Raw genomic sequence first — 15,000 nt, 5'->3', positions numbered from 1 at the left:
TTTCCTCACCTCCAGTACTCTTCATTACATTTTGTTTACATCATGGACTGTTATTTAGCATGTTTCCATGTTTTCATCCTCAGTTGGAGTTCCCAGAGCAGCATGAGTGGAAGTATGTTCGGCCGGTCGCCATGCCCGACTCTGTCTTATTCACGGAGCCCTGCTTGGAGCTCAAGAAGAGAATTGCACAGATTTGTCAGAAACACTGCTCTCACTTGTAAGTGTTTCATTTATATGTAAATGTCTGCCTGCCTGTACCAAAGATATTTTACATTCTCCGCACTTCTCCCTGTGCCCTCTCTGACTATACTCTGCCAAGATTTATATGATGGGAATGGCGTGCGTCAGGTTCATTGCTTATGCCCTAGCCTACCTAGCTTGTACACTGTAAAACATTGCAGCCAGTTTAACGTAAAAAAGTAAGCTGCCCTGCTGCCTTAAGTTTGTAAGTCAACTCAACTCGAAAGCGTCCAATTGAGTTAAGCCTCAAGTTGAGTTAACTTACAAACTTAAAGTGGTAGTTCGCTATTTTAGACATTAAGCCCTGTTTGTGTGACTTCTGGGGTGAAGTAGAGATGTTCTCATCACAATTTTGACATTTGGTGCTGAACGGAGCATTTGGGTATTCAAGACTGCAGCCCCCCCACCTTTACATTGACTCCAATGAAGCACTCAAGCAATCGATCATAAAATGGCATTAAACTTTCGTTTGCAGAGACATGAAACTCACCAAGTGGTCAGAGGTGGGCAGCGATACGTTGGCTCGAAAATCACCGCGAAATACGCTTCCAGAGAAGATATATTCATTATTGTCCGTCTTCATTGATTGTATTGGTTTGACTAGTATTACTCCGCGCGACCGGAAATGGGGGTGAGTTTGTTTACGTTACTATCTATGGTTTGTATGCAAGCTGTAGTTTTTGTAGCCAGTCCCGCTCAAAGATAGCCGTTCTACCTCGCTCCTTGATGTCTACATAAACAACACACTATCACTACCTACTGGCTGGATGTCTACTGCTATTCAACGGCGTCTGGGGAAAAATAGGTCCGCCAAATGCTAAACAACAGTTAGAAGGCATGTTTCGCTGCAATTTTCGGGTCAATTTATCGCTGTCTACCACTGACCACACGGTGAGTTCCATGTCTTCTCAAACAAAAGTTTAATGCCATTTTATAATCGATTGCTTGAGTGCTCTATTGGAGTCAATGTAAAGGTGGGGGGGCTGCAGTCTTGGATACCCAAATGCTCCGTTCAGCACCAAATGTCAAAATTGTGATGAGAACATCTCTACTTCACCCCAGAAGTCACACAAACAGGGCTTAATGTCTAAAATAGCGAACTACCACTTTAAGGCAGCAGGGCAACTTCCTTTTTTTACGTTTAACTGGCTGCAATGTTTTACAGTGTACTGTATTTCCTCACCATAGTGCCTGTACAAGACACATTATTTAAAGTTATGGCTGCGTAGGGTACCGAAGAAAAATCTCCATACCTAGATATGCTTGACAAAATCACTTGGAGAGCAGTAAGAGAGCCTTTCATAAGCTGAAGTCCACGGCCCTTCAGAACCGGCTCCTTTGTTTACTGTAAAGTGAAAGGCCATGTTTGTAGAAGCCACTCACTCCTGTCCTTTTAACAACACCGACGTCAACATAGACATATAAATAGCCTGTGCAGTCTTAGAGACTATACAGTGTGTGGGTGGGTGTGTGTGAGTGTGGGTGTGTGTGGGTGGGTGTGTGTGAGTGTGGGTGTGTGTGGGTGTGGGTGTGGGTGTGTCCTGTTAAGACATGGCGCTATAAATTAGTTGTTACCAGAATGTCATTGACCAAATCATAGTGCAGTACTAAAGGCCCTGTGTTATGTCATAGTAGTGTACTACTGAGGTAGTTAACTTTTTCAATGACTATTACAGCGTTCCATGGTGTGCATTATGGGGCTACATAAAGATCCAGGATATGTACTGTAAATGTATGTCTATTATCATCACAGCTTGACAGAGAATGAGCAAGCCCTGCTGTGGTCCAAGCGCTACTCGTGCAGTGAGAGGTCCTGCCTCCTGCATCTCTTGCTCAGCGTGGCCCCCCAGTGGCAGCCGGAGGACCTGACGGAGATCTACACCATCCTGGACCACTGGAACCTGCGCTCCTCCGAAGAGGCTCTCTTCCTACTCAGTGACAGGTAGGTTTGGTCATGACATTGTTACACATTTCACAGTAAAAAAAAAGTGCAGTGTTAATTCAACTCTTAGAGAGAACTCTGTGACCAAATACACTCTAATTCAACTGCACTCTTAAATCAACTCTCTTGCCTGTCTGTTGTGTTTATTTCTTTGTTGCTGTATGTCCACCAGCTTTCAGGACCAGACGGTTCGCTCTGCAGCTGTGCAGTACTTTGACCGTGTGTCAGATGCAGAGCTTGAAGAATTCTTGCCACAGTTGGTACAGGTAAGAGTATTTCTCAAGTGTGTCAGTCTCTCTTTGAAGAGGATGGATTATATACATACTGTACTGCACAGTATCATGTATTATAAATACTCACAACACCTATGGTACATGTATCTGAGTTAAAAATGATGTGTCATTGAAATACTGTATCTTATTTTTCCTAAAATGCCTTAGTACTTAGGCTTCTGTACTTAGAACATATGTCTGTGTCTGTGATGTTTGCCTTTGCCAATGTTAATAATTTTGTTTATTTTTTGTTTAATTACCATTATAATATACAACTGTAATCTATCTCTGGCCTTTCTCATTCCCATCCTGTAAGATGCCCAAAAATGCTCTTGCATACCAGTGACCTCCCAGACTTTCAACTGCCTCATGTACTGTGTGTGTGTGTGTGTGTGTGTGTGTGTGTGTGTGTGTGTGTGTGTGTGTGTGTGTGTGTGTGTGTGTGTGTGTGTGTGTGTGTGTGTGTGTGTGTGTGTGTGTGTGTGTGTGTGTGTGTGTGTGTGTGTGTGTGTGTGTGTTGAGTGCAGGCGTTAAAGATGGAGTGGGAGCTGGATGGGCCGCTGGTCATGCTGCTACTGAAGAGATCCCTCTGCAACATCCGCATCGCACAGCACCTATACTGGTGAGTACAGCACCTAAACGGGTCAGGGGTGCGTTTCTCGAAACCATAGTTGCTATCTACATTAGCTACTTTGTTGTTTGCAGTGCAATTTCCCATTGGCAACTACCGAAGTTGCTAACAGGCTAACAACTACAGCTGTGTTGAAAAAAAATCGATTTAATCGATTTAAATCGATTCACACATTAATTTCCGATAATCGATTCGTCCGTCCAAAGATCGATTTTTTAATAATGACTATTTATTGTTATTATTATTATTAATTTGCGCTGCGGTTAACCTTTTCATCAGTCTTCCAGCCATCAGTAACTACCAAATACTTGAAAGATTTGCAGTCAACAGTAATATCTATATAATACTAGATGTAATATGTTGCTTCTCTAGTCATAATAGCCTACGTTTTTAACTCCTGGATCGAATCGACATTGAATCGAATCGGAAATCAGATCGAATCGGATTGAATTGGAACGAATCGGAAAAAAATGATTCTGAAACTTGAAAATCGGAATAGAACCGATTCTTGAAATTTGAATCGATACCCAGCCCTACTAACAACTACGCTTTCGAGAAACGCACCCCAGTACAGCACCTATACAGCACCTATACTGGTCAGTATAGCTCTTATACTGGTCAGTCTAAACGCTCAGTATATTCCAGTTCCTCTGTCTGGAATTGAAATTATACTAGAGATGCACCGGATCCTGATTTTTAGGATCCTGCCGGATACCGGATCCACTGCTTAAGATCCTGCCGGATCCGGAACCGGATACCGGATCCTACGAAAGGGTTGAAACACATAGCCTACTCGCACACGTGGACCCTTTTTATCACGTTGGCTCAAACTATTTTGACTGAAAAGCCTCGGCTACCGGATCCTGGATCCGGAACCGGTGCATCTCTAAATTATACACGGTGACAAGGGATGGTGCACAGTATTGCAAGTGGCCCTTGTACACAATATGGAGCAAAGACTTTTTCTTTGAGTTGGAAAACGCTTCACTCATCATCCTCATTCTTACTGACTTGTGTGCACCCTCATCCAGACTGCTGATGGACAGGCAGGAGAGCCGCACTACTGTGACCTGAGTTTTTAACCCTGCTGTATTATTTACCTCCTGTGTGTGTGTGTGTGTGTGCGTGTGCGTGTGTGTGTGTGTGTGTGTGTGTGTGTGTGTGTGCGTGTGTGTGTGTGCATATGTGTACCCCTCTGTGCCCCAGGCAGCCGCGCATGACGACCATGAGGAGGAGGAGGAGGAGGAGGAGGAGGAGGAGGAGGAGGATGACAAGAGTGACGTGTGTGTGTGTGTGTGTGTGTGTGTGTGTGTGTGTGTGTGTGTGTGTGTGTGTGTGTGTGTGTGTGTGTGTGTGTGTGTGTGTGTGTGTGTGTGTGCATCTGTGTGTGTGCATCTGTGTGTGTGTGCATCTGTGTGTGTGTGTGTGTGTGTGTGTGTGTTGCTCCCCCTGCAGGCTGCTTGTGGATGGTCAGGAGGAATCCCACTAACGTGGTTGACATTTTAGCCCCTGTTGTATTACTTACCGTGTGTGTGTGTGTGTGTGTGTCTGTGTGTCTGTGTGTGTGTGTGTCTGTGTGTGTGTGTGTGTGTGTGTGTGTGTGTGTGTGTGTGTGTGTGTGTGTGTGTGCAGGCTGCTGGTGGATGGTCAGGAGGACCCTCACTACCGCGGCTGGTTCTCCAAGGTGGTGGCGGCCCTGAAGCACTGCTGCGGTCGGCTGCTGAGGCAGGAGCTGGAGAGGGAGAGCCTGCTGGTCTCCCTGCTCACCCAGACCGCCAATAACATACGCGCCACAGACAAGCAAAGGAGGAAGGTCAGCGCAACAGCCAGGGGTGTCGTTCAGGGGGATACAGTGTGACTGACTCACCAGAGCCCCATGTACATAGGGGACCCACACATAGTCTGTTGTATGAAAATATATGGCTGGGGGGGTCCATTGGAGCTGACTGTACATAGGGCCCAACCACTGGCCCAACATTTGCTGCTACACACCTGACAACAGTGACCATGTTTACATGATGTTTTTAATTCTGAATTAATAATTTCGAATTAAGTAGTTTGGAATTTGAATTATTCTTTGTCGAGTTTAGATGAAGCACTTTAATTTAATTCCAAATAAACGTCTGGAGATCAGAAAGCATTTCCATTGGACAGAGGATGCTGTTGGGTCTGCCTCTTGTGTCATCGCGTAGCAACGAGCATGCGTGGAACGACCAGAATTGTTGTTAAAGTGAAATCAACGTATACATGATACCGGAACAAAGTTATTCGGAATTAACAATGGAATGGAAACAAACCATCCACTTCTTTATTGCCTCATCTGGAAGGCAATACAGTATGTCTCTGGGTTGTCATGCATTTAGTCTGCTACATGCCCAGGTTGTGATTCGCAATTCAGCAGCATGACTTGTTCTCCTGTCCTTGGCCCCTTCAGGATGTCTTGACGACTGAGAAGTGGAAAATTGACAACTTCTTCAAAGGAGGGATGTCCTGCCGTCTGCCACTGGACCCAGCCATTCTGCTGACGGGGGTGGACATGGATGTAAGATATTATGAACTTTGTTTTCTTTGTCATGCTGTTGCTTGACACTCACTATTTGAACGATGTTAACTGTTGGATGTACACTAGGTAGGTCTGCATTTACCTGTGATGGAATTTCTGTGATCGATTTCCAGGCCTGTAAGTTTTACAACTCCAACGCAGCACCTCTAGATGTCTCCTTCATCACCGCTGACCCTCTGGGCAAAAACGTCCATGTCATCTGTAAGGTATGTGGAGTAGACACTAGGATCCACATTGCCACACGACAATAATACTAAACATCCATGTCATCTGCTAAGTATGTGCAGAAAACATTAGGATTCATTCACACAGCCACACAATAATAATACTGTAATGGCACAAACACACCAAAAGCGGCTAGAGCAACAACGGCAGCGACGGAAGTCCTTGGCTTTTTATGGACAATCTTGCAAACTTATATACCTGAATGTGTCTATGTAACAGTATGTTGTCAGTTTTGATGAGTGTCATGAAAATTCCTGTTGAATGTATGTATGTGTAGCGTTGCCTATGGCATGTTGATGAGCACTGATATGAGGTGTGTGTACTGTAGCATATCTTAAGGCAGGTTGATGAACTGTGATATGACTGTGTGTGTGTGTGTGTGTGTGTGTGTGTGTGTGTGTGTGTGTGTGTGTGTGTGTGTGTGTGTGTGTGTGTGTGTGTGTGTGTGTGTGTGTGTGTGTGTGTGTATGCATGTGTATCTGTGTGTGTGTGTGTGTGTGTGTGTGTGTGTGTGTGTGTGTGTGTGTGTGTGTGTGTGTGTGTGTGTGTGTGTGTGTGTGTGTATGCATGTGTGTGTATGCGTCTGTGTGTGCATATGTGTGTGTGCGCCTGTGTGTGTGTGTGTGTGTGTGTGTGTGTATGTGTGTGTGTGTGTGTGTGTGTGTGTGTGTGTGTGTGTGTGTGTGTGTGTGTGTGTGTGTGTGTGTGTTCTCCAGACAGGTGATAACCTGCGTCAGGACATGTTAGTGCTGCAGATCGTGCGCGTGATGAACAGAGTTTGGCTTCAAGAGGGTCTGGACATGAGGATGGTTACCTACAGATGCCTCTCTACCGGCAAAGACCAGGGTCAGTCACATACACACACACACACACACACACACACACACACACACACACACACACACACACACACACACACACACACACACACACACACACACACACACACACCAGAGATGTACTGTAGGGAGCAAACAGAAAACTTAAGTGTGTGTTATGGTGACATGGTAAATTAAGTGAGTGTGTGTTATGGGCATCACATTTAGGGCACCACCTCAAAAAAGATGGTGTCCCCATCCACAGGTCTGGTGGAGGTGGTGCCTGACGCGGTGACCCTGGCAGACTTGGTGACCTGTGCAGTGCAGTACGATATTATATTTCATGAATGTACTGTAGGTCAATTGTGTTGTGTTGCTGTGTCCCTCAGGTCTGGTGGAGGCGGTGCCTGACGCGGTGACCTTATACTATACTATACTGTGTGTTGCTGTGTCCCTCAGATTATACTGATTATAATATAGTATTATATGTATTAATATTTATTTATAATATAATAAATACAGATTATATTATACAGTATTTGTGTTGCTGTGTCCCATAGGTCTGGTGGAGGTGGTGCCTGACGCGGTGACCCTGGCCAAGATCCACCTGGAGTTTGGTCTGGGGGGAGTGCTGAGGGAGGACTCCCTGGAGAAATGGTTCCACATGAGGAACAAGACATGGGAGAACTACGAAGAGGTAGGGTACCGCACAGTAGAGTAGGCATGCGCACGCACACACACACACAGACTAGCCTGAACATTTGCGCATTCGCAGACACACACACACACACACACACACACACACACACACACACACACACACGCGCACACACACAGAGCCACACACAGGCACATGCATGCAGCTTTGTTCCTCTCTATTCTCTTGAGTTACTGCCATTATAAATCAGCCACTGGGTTATTGTCAGAACATCAAAGGCCAGCCGAAGTTCAATATCCTATAGGTTGCCACAGGGCTATAAAATGACAACACGCCCAATATACTGTAAACAAAGACTGCCCAGATACAGCACAACCAGGGGCAGTGCTGAGGTATGAGCTCATTGCTTCTTATCTTTTGTTCCCCATACAGAAAATGTTCCCATAAACGTCTATTATTTAGTGCTATTGTAGTCAAGTAGGCTAATGCTGTGTTCAGCATAACTCTATTCTGACTATCTGGATGTACCCAATTTTAATCTGTTCCCCTTAGGCTCATGAAAACCCTACAGACTTTGTGCCAATCTGTTCAGTACAGGCCTATACAAAGTACCTGCAGACTCTGATGAAGATGGCTTGCCATCGAAACGTTAGTCGCTAACATGTTGTGCACTTGAATTAAAAAGAAAAGCATCCCATCTGAGCTGCTCCGGTGTCTTCTCTTCGTTCAAGATTACCTGCAGATAATAATTTGTCCATGTTGTCGTCTGTCTTCCCCGTCAGGCGGTTATGAACTTCCTGCACTCGTGTGCCGGCTGGTGCGTGGCCACATTTGTGTTGGGCATCTGCGATCGCCATAACGACAACATCATGATCAAGCACAGCGGACACATGTTCCACATCGACTTTGGCAAGATCATGGGAAACGCCCAGAAGTTCGCTAACATTAAAAGGTTAGTAGGCTATGTAGTTGTTTCCACTTTCCACCAAGTGTCTTAAAATTGCAACCAACCGGCCCTACCGTGGCTTTAACGGTAGGGCATTGGACTGCTATGCTGGACACCCGGGTTCGAGTCCTGCCCAGGTCCTTTGCTGATCCTTCCCCGTTTCCCTCTCCCCACTCATTTCCTGTGACTCTCTCACTGTCCTATCCTAAATAAAGGCATAAAAGGCCAAGAAAAATCTATTTTAAAAAATTACAACCAACTACTTGGTTCCTGCACATAAATGAACTCTGCCCTGTTTATGGAGATTCTTGTTGGTTCTCCTTTAGTTCAGCAAAGACTTATATGGCTTTAACCCCTCTACTGAAGAAGCCCCTTACCAGACACCGTCCTGACACTGGGACGTTGTAATAGGTAATAGTTACTGAATAAACGTAACTACAGTACTATACCACTATGACAGTGCACAAGGCCTTGGCCGTTGCCATTCTGGTAACAGCTAATTTATAACAGGGATAATGTCTTTAATTCATAGGACTATATTACAGCATGTCCCACTGATGTTAATGTAACTGATCTGGGTCAGTCGTAGGTTACGTAGCATAGTCCAGACCTTGGCTTAATCTATGCAAAGGAAACTAGTGTTTGATAAATGTCCCTTGAATCTTTGTTTGTCTTGATTCTTGACGTTTGAGCTCATCTTTCCCTGTTGTGTGCCTTTGTGCACGTGTGTGCGTGTATCTGTCTGTCTTTGTGTGTGCATGTGTGCGTGTGCGCATGTGTGTGTGTGCGCGCACGTGTGTGTGTGTGCATGTGACGTGTGTGGTGGCATTAGGGACCGGACTCCATTCATCTTCTCCTCTGAGATGCAGCACTTCATCACAGGCGGGGGGGAGAACCCTCAGCGTTTCCACCGCTTCGTGGAGCTCTGCTGCACTGCCTATAACGGCCTGAGGAGGCGCAGCACCCTGGTACTCAGCCTGCTACAGCTGGTATGTACTGAAGAACCCATATGTCAAACACACACTTAATGGGTCAAAGTGACTAGCAAATTGGTCATTTCTACCCGCCAAACTGAAATTTCACCAACTTCACTCTGCATGCAGGGCTCTAAATTAACACCTGCCAAATGGCCAAATGCTGGTGAAATTTCAGTTCGGGGCTCTAAATTAATACCAGTCAACCAGCCAAATGCTGGTGAAATTTCAGTTTGGCTGATATGTAGGACCCATGTATCTGTATCTGAACCTTGTTACACTGACAATGGCTGTATTGTTTTTACCGCTGGTGTGTGTTTGTGACTCATATGATCCATATTTGAGTCTTGTGTACAGGCCTATGTACTTAACTGTGAATGGTTATATTGTGTTTGTGATTAGGAATTTGTGTATGTGTGTGTATGTGTGCATGCGTCTGTGTGTGTGTACACATGCACTTACGTCCATACATGTGTGTTCCTGCGTGTGTGTATGTGTGTTCGTGTGTGTGTGTGTGTGTGTGTGTGTGTGTGTGTGTGTGTGTGTGTGTGTGTGTGTGTGTGTGTGTGTGTGTGTGTGTGTGTGTAGATGCTGGGTGCAGGCATGCCTGAGATGAAGGATCTGCAGGATCTCCAGTATGTGCACAACAACCTGCGGCCACATGACTCTGAGCTGGAGGCCACCGCATACTTCACACAGTATGTTTGTTTACAACACACTTCCAGCCACACACACACTCCTTGCCACTCACTCCCCACTGCACACACACTCCCTGCCACTCACTCCCCACACACACACTCCCAGTCCCCGCCACACACACTCCACTGTCTATCATGCCACTGAACTCTTCAGTACTAAAAGAACATTTGCACTTCAAATTTACATGCGCCCTGAAGAAGGAAACGCATAGGCATTGTAGCTAAATAAAAAGTAAAAAGTTGGACCAAGTTTGAGAGCCCCAACTGTACACTGATGAGCACCAAGGTAAAAAGGTGAAGACCCAAAGCACTCTGATTTCCTTTTTGTGTTTAACACATTATGAGTTTGATTTCCATACATTTGTTATGGTTTGCTTTGTTTACATATCAGCACTGGCCCCAGGCAGGCACAAACAAAACAAAAAACTCACTTTTAAATGCTAGTTCAGACTGAGGCCATTTTCCCCAAGCTGTTTTTCTAGATAAAATGTGGAGTTGGTCAGCGGGACGAACAAAGAGGTGAGACAGTGTAAGAAATAAATAATATGATTGGCATTATGATATGTAGACTCACAGGAATATGTATGAGGAGGAGATACATGGAATTGAAATGTAATGATCTGCTGTCCGCATGCATGTCTCTATGGAGTGTAATTGTGGGTTTGATAGAAAAGTGTGCTCAATGTAATGCAAGGCAGCCATACCATAGCATATCAGCAAATTGGTTGGTATATAACACTCTTGACAGCTGATTAATATTACGAACACACACGCGCACGCACACACACACACACACACACACACACACACACACACACACACACACACACACACACACACACACACACACACACACACACACACACACACACACATATCTTTTATGCTACTTGGAGTCAAAGGCTTTTAAAATGGGCAGCGCTGAGGGCAATCTTTCAGAAGATAGATACTGTATGTCTGAGAGTTTTGCAAATGAGTGCAAATGGCATTTGTTTCACTATCACTTGCAAGTGGGTCACCAAGTTCACAGACATGGGAATGCTCCCAGACTTGTCCACATCTGATCAGCCTGTTCTTCCAGCTCAGTCAGTCTACAAAAGGCTCATCATATTTCACAGTTGTACTGTATGTACTGTGCATTGTCTACGCACTATGCAACTATCAGATGAGCAGCAGAGCTTTACTTTTCTTTTGTTATATTTTAATAGTGTTACTGTATGCCAAATTAAGGGTGTTTTCACACCGGGTTCCTTTCAGCCATTTAAGCAAACCCATGACCAGTCACTCAGTATTTTCTGTGCTTACTAGTTCTATATGTGAATGCTCCAAAGTGTACCCGGACTCCTCGGAAGTGAACCGTACTGAGACCTATACTGAGGCAAGTTACACTTGTGACTATGTGTAATCACTTGAGGAGAGCTCTAAAGTACCGGGTGTGATCAAAAAGAGGACTGACACACCATAAAAGCCTATCGGGACCAGAAAGAGCAGCAGGTTCCTTTTGTAATACACTCACAATATGAACAAAAACATAACTGAGTCCTTTTGCTGTCGGTTCACTTTTTGGTCCACTTGAAGAGGACTGGCTTTGGTTCACCCTAAAGGGAACTAGGTGTGAAAATACCCTGAGTCCAAGTGTTTTGAACGTGTGTTTTTCTGTCTTCATAGGAAGATTAAGGAGAGCATGGGCAGCTTCCCAGTCAAGCTGAACTTCCTGATCCACAACATGGTCCAGATTCCGTCCAAGAAGCCCCCTCCGTCCCCAGTACCGGTCCAGACCGGATCCCCCAGCACCAACATCCAGGAGGTGGTCATCCAGAAGTTCACAGTGAAGGGAAAAGATGTGGTGAGATGTGGCTTATTTCGCAGAGAAGCGTACAACACAATCCCACTCAAAATACTCTTGCATCGGGTGAAAAAGAAATTACTGTATGTCGTTATTATTATGATGCAGATACTATACTGTTGTCACATTTAAGGAAATCTCAGAAACCTACCACACAATACCACTCAAGATACTATTGTGAAAACTATTCTCAAGATACTATTGTGAAGCAGAAACTATGTCGGTATTAGGATGCAGATACTATACGTACTGTTGTCACATTTAGGAAATCTGTATCAGAAACTATGGGGTTATGATGCAAATCCTACACTGACGTCACATTTAAGAAAATCTGTCTCATTGTCAGGTGAAATAGAAACTGTGCGGTGTTAGTACTGTAGATATTGCACTGATGTCTCGTTTAAGGAAACTGTGAATGCTGGAAGATTGATCCAATTCTCATGAGAGCCATATTTATATTTATATGGCAAGCACAGCGTGACCTTGGCCCTGTTAATGTAATTTATGCCACGAGCAGAATGAATGTCAAGCACCATGAGTTATGCTCCCTCCCCTCGTTGGTAAGCACCATGATGAGTTATGCTCCCCTCCCCTTGTTGGCTCCTCTGCTTGACAGGCTGGCGAGCGCCTTTGCCCCGGCCTCTTTAGCCTCTTTAGCGCTGGGCAGTAATGAGGTAAACAGCATCAGTGGCATTACATCGCTCTTTGATCAGTCCAGGCTCCTCCTGTGGGCAAACAGCTCCCATCTGCTCCGCGCCAAGCTCTGTGTCTCACAAAGCTGTCCAGATGTCGTGAACATGCTTGAGAATTAGCCTGCTGTGGTGGGTAGAGCCTGCATGGCTACTGCTAGCATCATTTGTCAAGTATTTACCAAAGCAAATAGGGCTGCATCAATTGGTATAAATTGATTGGTTGGTGGTCTGATGGTGCTATTTGTTAAAAAAGGAAAGAGCTGAAGTTGAAGTATCCAAGGCACTTTTCGAAAAGGTTAACATAGCTTTAATAAATGGCTAAATCATTATAAAAATATTAATTTCTACATTAATTTATATTATGATTTAGCCTTTTATGAAAGCTTTTTAAATCTTTTCGAAGAGTGCTTTGGATACTTGGACTTAAGTATTTCCAAGAGCACTCAACAGCAGGATAATGTCGTGCCTATTTTGGCATCGCCGGACGGTCAGCTGTTGATAATAAGTGTTAATAAACATGTCGTTTGATTTTCTCTTCCAGAACTTTGAACTGAGGGTGAATATCGACGACGGCTACCTCATCAGCGAGAAAACCTTTGCACAGTTCGAGCTAATTCATAAGAAGCTCCAGAAGCACTTTATAGAGTCCGCTCTTCCACAGTGAGTGAAAATGTATATTGTTGGTTGAGTCACAGCTTTACTTCAATACTTTTAAAATCTTTTTTTATTGAAAAGCAAAGCCGAGCGATCTCATATGGATCAAGGCCTGATTTTTCTCCCTGTGAAAATGTCAAGTTGGCTTCACTTGAGGATTTTTTTTTATAATCTAAAATTGGAGTGAAAGTTGCATTACTGTATGCTATGAAAACTTCCCAGGAGCCTCACTGAAATGTGCTATTAATTCACTGTCCCTGTCCACCCACTCGCCAGATTCCCCCGATGGTTTAAGATGTCTTTCACGGCAGGCAGAAAAATGGTATTGTTGAACAAATACCTGAAGGAGTTGTTCGAGGGTCCATGTAAAGGCGTAAGTAAATTGCTCCTGCAAGGCTGTATTTATGTTGTGGTGTGAGAATACAATAGGGTAGACTTATTATAAAATGCTTTCTTTTTTGTTCCTGTGCTTCTTATGTCACACACAGAATGAGTTTGTGTGCAGTCTGTTCCTTGATGGCCCCGCAACACCCATGAAAGGTATGTTGATTAAATTACAGACTGATAAATATGACAAAAGACCAACAAAGGTCGGCGTCTGCGCCTGCACACCCGTGTATTGCTTGGTGCGTGCACTCCCAAAAAGTAGTAATCACTCAAGATAATGGGAAAAAAGGAGGCACACACAAGGCTTATGTGAAAAAGTGTATTGAAGCCGAAATTTAACAACAGAAGTCTGAGGTTAACTGGAGAAACAGACGTTTCGGAGCTAGTCCATTCTCAATGTCTCCAGCAGCTCTGGATGTGTCCTACTGGAGACATTGAGAATGGACTAGCTCCGAAACGTCTGTTGCTCCAGTTAACCTCAGACTTCTGTTGTTACATTTCGGCTTCAATACACTTTTTCACACAAGCCTTGTGTGCGCCTCCTTTTTTCCCATTATATTGAGAGACTGATAAATATAAAATACAGGTTCAACTAAGTAGTTTTGTTGAAATATTGTTCTGCAAATAAAAAAAATCCTACTGTTATTGTTAATTGTTACTTTTACTGAGATCATATGACTAATATTGAATACCAGAAACTATCCTATCTCATGATGATGATTAAACAATATATTATGTATAAAAACTGTATTTAATAAAGTGTTTGATCATGGTTTGATTGCAGATCCAGGCAGCCCATCCAAACCACAGATTCAGCTGCTCTTGTCATACAAAGACAAGAAGCTGTCTGTAATGGTCAAGCACCTGAAGAATATTGTAAGTCTCGTCAGTACAGCTCTGCATTTACGCCAAGATTAAAATGTATCTTCCTCTGTGGTGTAAATGCAGGGTAGCTGATTAAAAAACATACAAAATGGAGAAACAGTAACTGATTTAAGTTAATAATATCAATTCATATTCATGTTAATTAAGTAAAATAATAATTGTTGTCTCATGTATAATCCTTCCTACAGAAGCTTTATATCTGATATCTCTCTCTCTCTCTCTCTCTCTCTCTCTCTCTCTCTCTCTCTGTCTGTGTATCCCTCTCTCTCTCTGTCTGTGTATCCCTCTCTCCCTCCCTCTCCCTCTCTCCCTCCCTCTCTCCCTCCCTCTCCCTCTCTCCCTCCCTCTCCCTCTCTCCCTCCCTCTCTCTCTCTCTCTCCCTCCCTCCCTCCCTTCAGAGGTTACCAAATGGCTCCTGCCCTGATGCGTATGTGGCGACTCGTCTCAGACCAGACCCTAACAACTCCTCCAAGAAAAAGACCAAAGTGGTCAAAAACAACACCAACCCCACATTCAACGAACTGGTATGACACATGCTTCAATCCACCTGTATCAAATGTAGACTACAA

The 15,000-nt window shown here is 44.2% G+C and overlaps 1 protein-coding gene across 1 annotated transcript in view; it reads left to right on the top strand.

Annotated features, from left to right (window-relative positions):
• The window catches only part of pik3c2g (phosphatidylinositol-4-phosphate 3-kinase catalytic subunit type 2 gamma), a 28,624-nt gene that overhangs the window by 12,191 nt on the left and 1,433 nt on the right, over window positions 1-15,000 (top strand). Inside the window, exons 14-31 of the mRNA XM_063196755.1 lie at window positions 84-217; window positions 1,994-2,182; window positions 2,355-2,448; window positions 2,982-3,076; window positions 4,718-4,898; window positions 5,520-5,627; window positions 5,762-5,854; window positions 6,590-6,719; window positions 7,252-7,388; window positions 8,132-8,301; window positions 9,128-9,284; window positions 9,858-9,967; window positions 11,636-11,813; window positions 13,047-13,165; window positions 13,436-13,532; window positions 13,648-13,699; window positions 14,331-14,422; window positions 14,830-14,955. Of these exons, the coding sequence (XP_063052825.1) occupies window positions 84-217; window positions 1,994-2,182; window positions 2,355-2,448; window positions 2,982-3,076; window positions 4,718-4,898; window positions 5,520-5,627; window positions 5,762-5,854; window positions 6,590-6,719; window positions 7,252-7,388; window positions 8,132-8,301; window positions 9,128-9,284; window positions 9,858-9,967; window positions 11,636-11,813; window positions 13,047-13,165; window positions 13,436-13,532; window positions 13,648-13,699; window positions 14,331-14,422; window positions 14,830-14,955 (2,262 nt within the window). The remainder of the gene's footprint in view (window positions 1-83; window positions 218-1,993; window positions 2,183-2,354; window positions 2,449-2,981; window positions 3,077-4,717; window positions 4,899-5,519; window positions 5,628-5,761; window positions 5,855-6,589; window positions 6,720-7,251; window positions 7,389-8,131; window positions 8,302-9,127; window positions 9,285-9,857; window positions 9,968-11,635; window positions 11,814-13,046; window positions 13,166-13,435; window positions 13,533-13,647; window positions 13,700-14,330; window positions 14,423-14,829; window positions 14,956-15,000) is intronic.

The sequence above is a fragment of the Engraulis encrasicolus genome, chromosome 4 (genome assembly GCF_034702125.1).
Source record: "Engraulis encrasicolus isolate BLACKSEA-1 chromosome 4, IST_EnEncr_1.0, whole genome shotgun sequence".
Classification (NCBI taxonomy): domain Eukaryota; kingdom Metazoa; phylum Chordata; class Actinopteri; order Clupeiformes; family Engraulidae; genus Engraulis; species Engraulis encrasicolus.
The sequence above is the reverse complement of the archived record's forward strand: the minus strand, read 5'-3'. Positions and strand labels throughout refer to the sequence as shown.